A 7,893-nucleotide genomic window follows, 5' to 3' on the forward strand; every position below is an offset into this window, starting at 1 on the left:
GTCTGCTTTGTAAGACTTTCAGTGGTGCTAAGCATAAAATATAATGCCAAATTCTAATACTTTTTGTCCAAGTCTTACTCTTAAATAATATAGGAGTCTCCTTATTTGGGAAAAATTGAAGATTCTCTCCACCTTTTTTTCATATTTGGAAATAGCTGATAGTAAAAATACCATGTGATTAGAAATATATGCATTTCCAGATTAGACATGCAGTATGGTAGGCACATAATTAAAACAGACAAGGATAATTATTTGCCAAACATTTATTGATTTTTTTTAACAGATCAATTGTTTCAACAAGAATGTCTTTAAGGTAGTATAAAGCCTCAAATGACTGTGGGCTGATAAGTCTAGTCAAGAGACTTCTATAAATTTGCCCTCTGTTCACACATCTTCCCCTTTCCTTCTTCCATCACCTTGTGAACTCTTGCTGGACCCAAACAAGAAAGATGTTTACAGGGTCTTGAGTAGGTTCCCTCTAAACCAACATGTACAAAAGTAGTAATATTCTCAAACCCAACAAAACTTGGGGAAGTGGAACAGAACTCTACAAATCACAGCAGTTTTAAATTGGAGTTGTTTGAGAAACACCTTGCTTTTGCTTCATGAAATTTTAAGTGGTGCTAAGTATAAAAATATAATGCCAAAAAATAATTTCCTATGCAAGTCTTTCTCTTAAGAGAGATTTCTTTCAGTTATGAACTGATTTCACATAATATTTTTCACATAAATCACCCCCCTGCATTATTTGAGGGTTGTCAAAATTCTGCAAGAAAAAGATCGACAAAACTGTTTGGAGGTAAAGACAAATGAGATTTAGGTCGAAGAAAATGTCAACTTAAACTTATAAAAATGAGGGTTCCCTACATGATCTACCACTAAAAATAGAGGCTCAACTATTTTGAATATCAAATTGTTACATTATTCTTGTTAGCTATGAAGGCAATAGATCAATGTGCTCCTCAAACAAAATTCCTTTAAAAAATTAAATGACTTCTTTTGAAAAGTGCGCACCACATCTGCACTAAATAACAAAGACATCTTGCAATAAAGAACTACCCCAGACAGAATAAGAGACAGGAACAGAAAGAAATGAAATGGGTATAGTTTAAGATTCTGGAAAAGACATTCTAAGATCAGAGAGTTTCCCCACAACCAGAAACACATGAGTTATCATTTGATACCCAGTGTTTCTCATTTTCTTTTGCTTGAAAAAGAAACATTTCTTTGGCTGGCGCCAGGACGCTAGCAGCATCCTTTAAGGGCGGTATTGAGACCTCTGCTCTTGGATGTACTCATAGAGAGGGCTGGAACGCACGGGGACGTTGGCAAACTGGCGCGTGCCAGTCTCCAAGGCTTGGCGGCGCCTCTGCTCCTCCTGCCTACGGATCCGCTCCTCTTGAAATTTCCTCTCCCGCTCTTGGCGACGTCTTCGTTCCTCTTCCTGACGACGTTCTTGTTCCTGACGACGACGAATCGTATCCCTGGCAAACTGATTCTCAGCCTGGTACTGCCCATCTCGTTTCTGCCTCCTCAACTGCAGTTCTTCACGTTCCTGGCGCTGCTGCTTCTCCTCCCGGAATTCCCTGTCGCGCTCTTGGCGAAGCTGTTGCTCGCGTTCCTGGTGGCGACGCTGCTGTTCCTCAAAGCGAAGCTGTTCTTCCTCGAGTTCCTGGCGTCGCCGCTGATGCCCCTCCCTTTCATTCCGGAGCTCTGGTTCCCCGCGGAATCTCTGGTCGCGCTCCTGACGGCGCTCTTCTTCCTCACGGAATTTCCTGTCACGTTCCTGGCGTCTCAGCTGCTCTTCCTGGAGTTCCTGGCGGAGCTCTTCTTCCTCACGGAGTTTTCTGTCGCGCCTGAGCTCTTCTTCCCTGCGGAACTTTCTGTCACGTTCCTGTCCGCGCTGCCGCTCTGCCTCGCGCTCCCTGCGAAGCTGCTCCTCCACCCTCAGCTTTCGGTCTTGTAGCTGCTCTTCCTCCAGTTCCTGCAGGCGCTCTTCTTCCCTGCGGACTTTCCTGTCACGTTCCTGGCGTCTCAGCTGCTCTTCCTCGAGCTCCTGCAGGCGCTCTTCTTCCCTGCGGAGTTTCCTGTCACGCTCCTGCCGCCTCAGCTGCTCTTCCTCCAGTTCCTGCAGGCGCTCTTCTTCCCGGCGAAATTTCCTGTCACGCCTGAGCTCTTGTTCCCGGGGGAACTTCCTGTCCTGCAACTGCTCTTCCTCGAGCTCCTGCAGGCGCTCTTCTTCCCGGCGGAGTTTCCTGTCACGTTCCTGGCGTCTCAGCTGCTCTTCCTCCAGTTCCTGCAGGCGCTCTTCTTCCCGGCGGACTTTCCTGTCACGTTCCTGGCGTCTCAGCTGCTCTTCTTCCAGTTCCTGCAGGCGCTCTTCTTCCTCATGGAGTTTTCTGTCACGTCTGAGCTCTTGTTCCCGGCGGAACTTTCTATCCCTAGGCTGCTCATCCTCTAGTTCCTGGCGGAATTCTTGTTCCCGGCGGAATTTTCTGTCACGTTCCTGAACGCGCTGCCGCTCTGCCTCGCGCTCCCTGCGAAGCTGCTCCTCCACTCTCAGCTTTCGGTCTCGCAGCTGCTCTTCCTCTAGTTCCTGACGGCGCTCTTCTTCCCGGCGGAGTTTCCTGTCACGTTCCTGCCGCCTCAGCTGCTCTTCCTCGAGCTCCTGCAGGCGCTCTTCTTCCCGACGGAGTTTCCTGTCTCGTTCCTGGCGTCTCAGCTGCTCTTCTTCCAGTTCCTGCAGGCGCTCTTCTTCCCGGCGGAGTTTCCTGTCACGTTCCTGGCGCCTCAGCTGCTCTTCCTCACGGCGCTCCTGGCGAAGCTGTTGTTCCTGGCGGGATCTTCTGTCGGATTCCTGGCGCCTGAGCTGCTCTTCCTCGAGCTCCTGCAGGCGCTCTTCTTCCCTGCGGATTTTCCTGTCTCGTCGCTGACGGAGCTGCTCTTCCTCCCGGAGCTGCTCCTCCTCACGCCGCTGCTGGCGGCGCTCTTGTTCCTGGCGGAATCTTCTGTCCTCACGCTCAGGTCGCCTCAGCTGCTCTTCCTCAAGCTCCTGACGGCGCTCTTGATCTCGACGGAGTTTCCTGTCTCGTTCCTGTCGTCTCAGCTGCTCTTCCTCGAGCTCCTGACGGCGCTCTTCTTCCCGGCGGAGTTTCCTGTCTCGTTCCTGTCGTCTCAGCTGCTCTTCCTCGAGCTCCTGCAGGCGCTCTTCTTCCCGACGGAGTTTCCTGTCACGCTCCTGCCGCCTCAGCTGCTCTTCCTCCAGTTCCTGCAGGCGCTCTTCCTCCCGACGGAGTTTCCTGTCTCTTTGCTGACGGAGCTGCTCTTCCTCCCGGAGCTGCTCCTCTTCACGCCGCTGCTGGCGGCGCTCTTGTTCCTCACGGGATTTTCTGTCGCGCTCCTGCCTAAGTTCTTGGCGGCGCAGCTCCTCCTCCTGGAACTGTCTTTCTTCTCGTCTTTGCCTCAGTTCTTCCCGCTCCTTCCGCAGTTGCCTTTCCTCCTCAAGGAACTTTCCGTCCCTCTCCTGTGGCCGTCTCCTCGAGTCTCTCAGGAGCTGCTCTTCCTCCCGGAGCCTCTCGCCTCGTCGTGCGGCTTCCCGTTGGCGCTCTCGCTGCAGCTGCTCTTCCTCTAGGAACTGCCGGTCACGCTGCTCTCGCCGCCGCCTCTCCTGCTCCAGCTCTCGCTTCTCTTCTGCTTCGTCTTGCAGAGGCCGCCGATCCTGACGTGAGCGTCTCTCATGCTCCAGAGAATCCTCCAGCTGCCGGATCTGTTCTCCATCCTCCCTGCGTTTGGAGAAGAGCCTGCGGCCACGAGCTTCAGTTTCTTTCTCTGGTAGCCACTCCCACTTCAGATCCCTACGCTGACCCTGACCTTCGTCCCGCAGCCTCTGCAGGTCCTCCTCTTGATACTGCCTCTCCTGCTGCAGGCGCCTCCTTTCTCTCCGTAGCCGCCCTTCCTCCTGCTGCAGCCGCTCTTCCTCCTGCTGCAGGTCCTCCTCTTGATACTGCCTCTCTTGCTGCAGGCGCCTCCTTTCCCTATGCAACTGCTCTTCGTCCCGCTGCAGCTGCTCTTCGTCCCGCTGCAGCTGCTCTTCCTCGCGCTGCAAGTCGGTCTCCTTGCGATCCTGCCTCTCCTGCTGCAGGCGCCTCCTTTCCTTCCGCAGCAGTTCTTCCTGCTGCTGCAGCCGCTCTTCCTCCCGTTGCAGCTGCTCTTCCTCGCGCTGCACGTCGTTCTCCTTGCGATACTGCCTCTCCTGCTGCAGGCGCCTCCTTTCCTTCTGCAGCCTTTCTTCCTCCCGCTGCAGCTGCTCTTCCTCTCGCCGCAGCTGCTCCTCCTCCTGCCGCAGCTGCTCCTCCTCCTGGCGGTATTTCCTGTCCCGTTGCCGGCGCTGCTGAGCCTCTTCTTGCAGCAGCCGCTCCTCCCGCAGCACTTCCTCTCTCTGCTGCCTGGCGCTGGGTTTGGCGTACAGCGTGCGGCGCCTCTGGCTTTCTTCCTGCAGTTGCCTGCGCTCGGCCTGACGACGCCTCTGGCGTTCCTCTAGGAGGCTGTCCTGGAGCTCTGCTCGCTGCTGCTCCTCCTCCCGGAAGCGCTGCTCCTCCGCCTGGCGCCTCTGCGACCTCTGCTGCTGCTCCAGGCGTTCCTCCTCTTCCTGGGCGCGCTGCCGTTGGAGCTCCCGGGACCGTTGCTCCTGCTCCCGGAGCTGACGCTCTTCCTGCTCCTGTCTGCGTGGCCTGGCGTAGACTTTGTTCTGACGGGCTTCGGCCTCGCTTTCAAGCTGCCTCTGCAACCTCCGGGTGAGAGTCTGGGACTCCCGGAGTTGCGTCTGCTCCTCGTCCTCCTCAGCCACCAACTCCTGCTGACGCCTCAGCTCGGGGTCGCGCAGCTGCTGCAGCCGTCTCTCTTCCCTCTGCTCCCTGCTCCTGAGTTCTTGCCTTTGCTGTTCCTCTTCCTCGGAAAACTCTTCAGCATCAGGACCCTGGCTCCAGCTTAGCGGCTCTTTCTCCGCTAGGCGCTCCTCCAGTTCCTGCAGTTCTCGCCTCTGCTGTCGCTCCTCCAGTCTCTCCAGCCTCCTGCTCTGCTCCTCAGCGCGCTCCTCCTGCTCACGTCTTTTCTGCCAGCTTCGGCGCCCGGGTTCTTCGTCCCGTTGTACCTCCCGGGGCTCGAATCTCCTTTGGTCTTCTTGCCTGCGATCTTGTGACAGGCTCCTCTTCTCTCTAGGCAGGGCTGTCTTCTCATCTAGCCCTATGGCCTGATTGATAGCCGAATAGCAAGCTTGAGCAAGCTTGAAAAGGAACAGGAGGAATTCGTTGAAATCAACACGCCCGTTGGAGTCCCGATCCAGAAGTTCTAGGATCACATCTACCGTCTCAGGGTCATGTGGTCTCTATAAAAGATTAAAGCAAAAGTTTTATAATTAATTATTTGCACGTAGTAAGCTTTCACTCTCACATTTATGTTGTGCTGAGATCAGGAGATACTTAGTGTAATTAGAAAATGCTTAGTGTATGTTGTCTTGCTTTCTCATACGATATGTGGACAACTCATGTCAAAGCATACACCGTTGGAAATTTTTGTAATTGTTTGCTGATCAAAAAAAATTCTTTCTAGATAGCTGAATAAAATGAATTTGTCCTTTGTGATCAATAAAATAAAATTTATGAAGATTTCCAAAGGACATTTTTGTTTGAAAAAGCCAATACTCCTGATTTAATTTTTATTCCGTGTTTGAAGAACTAAGATATTTACAGCGACACCATTTTAGTCGAGAAACAGGCAGGTTTCAGTTACTGAAAGTTGGGAACAGAAAAGTTCCTTCAAGTCTATTAACTTGATTAGGCACCATTAGTGGTAATGCCCTATTAATTAACACTTCATTCCCATTAACAATATCATCAAGTCTATTAAACACATGCTATTAACTTCTTTAGTACTCAGATTACAACACCAATTTAAATACCTCAGGCTTTAAAATGAATGATGATGTAATGTAGACCTGTCATGTTGAAAAATCCATTTTAATCAATATTCTTTGCTCTGGTCTTTCTCGGGAAGAAAAGTGATAGCCCCACATCCATAGAGTTCTTTTTCCGGTCAGGTCTTACCTGGAGGACATCTCCAAGTTCTCTTTCCAGGAGGTTCTTCAGGTCTTTCTTGCTCAGTGATGCTCCTTCACAGCTATGTGTGGCATAATGATCAAAAACTTCAGCGATGTCAATAACGCTTCTTAGAAGTGGAGACATGTTTTCTTTCCTTCAAATTCAAGTAAACCTTGAACAGTAAGATAGGATTCGGAATCAAGCCTCTGTTTCTGATTTTAGGGAGACTTCACTCACACTGATTTAGACAGCTCTCTAGTCTTTCCACTAGTGGTTGAGATAGCAATTTGCATTTTACCCCTCAATATTGTATTCTAAAGGAGGAAGAGAAACATTGAAAAATTCTAAGCCAAGGAACTCATCTTCAAAGCATATTACAGTCAACTCTTCATTGTCCATCAGTGTGAACTATCCACATCCTCCTCCCCCCCATTTTTTTGTTTTGACATATTTCAGAGCAGATAATGAAGAGATGAGGGTAAGAATCTAAATTCTATATGCTGCTACTCATAGCAACCCTAAAGCTGAGCAAAAAGGGTAGGTAAAAGCCAAGGAGCATGTGAAAGAAGGGCTTGAGCATCATTAAAAGTAAATATGTATAGACAATTGTGTCTGCAAAAACCTGGCAACAAACAGAACAGTGAAAAGAAGATGTGAATTATTCCTTAAATGCGTAGCCCATAGGAGACTACTTCATGTCATCAATTCTAAGATTACAGAGTGCCTCCTCATCAAAATAAAACATTGTAACGTTTAGATACAACAAAGCAGAAAAGCAGAATGCATGTTGCCTGCATCAACTTAGATGTACTATGGGTATTCATATCTTCTGTTACTGAAGTTAATTGAGAGATCCTGATTGATGAATCAGAGTCAATGTGTCAAACAAACCTGGAGAACTTTGAATAATATTGGTCTTAAGGCTGGTATTGGTTAAATGCAAATAAATCATTTCAATGTTGGTATTGTAAGTGGGAGGGGGACTCTGGGAATGTAGCTCAGTAGTAGAGTGGGTGTTAGTATGTGTAAAATAATGTGTTTAATTTTCAGTATTGCCAAGACAAAGCAAAACACACGGCCACAGCAAAACCTTGTCCACAGACACACTGGTATTAAAAGAATACTCGGATGGCTTTGCTGGCTGACTGCATAGTAGGTCACTTGGCTGAGTTCTTTGTCATTATCTGTCTCCAACACCTCACATACCAACTCAGATGTGAATGGTATGAAGATCCCAGTGTCATAAAAGAGATCAGGGGATTTGCATACTCTAGGGATGATAGTTTTTCAGAAAGGTGAGCCTCATAAGAGGCACACATGATGGTTTTTGATGTGCCTAAGTATTGGGTTCAGAGTCTTGAGAGAACTACTGCTATTCAAGTGATGGATCTAACCATAAAAAGATGGGACAAGCCAAGCATGCCGGCTCCCCAGAGGCAGAGGTAGGCTACTTTCTGTGAGTTCGAGACCAGCCTACTCTACATAGTCTAGGCTAGGCAGGGCTAAACAGTGAGACCTAGTCAAAAAAAGAAGGGGAAGGAGGAGATGGAATAGCTGAGATTTTGCCAACACTGGAAGGCGGAGATCCCTCCGGAGCATAGGAACTACCTTCATTCCCCCAACATGTACTACCACAGCTAGAAAGTGAAGAATCAAATAGAAGAACGCCATCCCCCAGAACGGGACTTACCCACTTCACCAGAGGAAGAAGTCAAGTGCTTGCTCGCTGACACTGCTGGCAAGTGTGCTAGCTAACTGGGAGCCGGGCCTTTTATAGGGGTTGTAATTGTGCCCTGGG

At 49.7% G+C, this 7,893-nt stretch overlaps 1 protein-coding gene across 1 annotated transcript; it reads right to left on the reverse strand.

The window, feature by feature from the left end:
- Positions 1 to 331: 331 nt before the first annotated feature.
- Tchh (trichohyalin) lies at positions 332 to 6,239 on the reverse strand. Its single transcript, XM_075979197.1, has 2 exons — positions 6,102 to 6,239; positions 332 to 5,383 (listed from the first exon to the last, which is right to left on the reverse strand). The coding sequence occupies exons 1-2, from the start codon at positions 6,237 to 6,239 to the stop codon at positions 1,259 to 1,261; spliced, it is 4,263 nt and encodes a 1,420-aa protein (XP_075835312.1). The 3' UTR covers positions 332 to 1,258.
- Positions 6,240 to 7,893: the final 1,654 nt, after the last annotated feature.

This window comes from Microtus pennsylvanicus, chromosome 7 (genome assembly GCF_037038515.1).
Source record: "Microtus pennsylvanicus isolate mMicPen1 chromosome 7, mMicPen1.hap1, whole genome shotgun sequence".
In the NCBI taxonomy this organism is placed as follows: Eukaryota; Metazoa; Chordata; class Mammalia; order Rodentia; family Cricetidae; genus Microtus; species Microtus pennsylvanicus.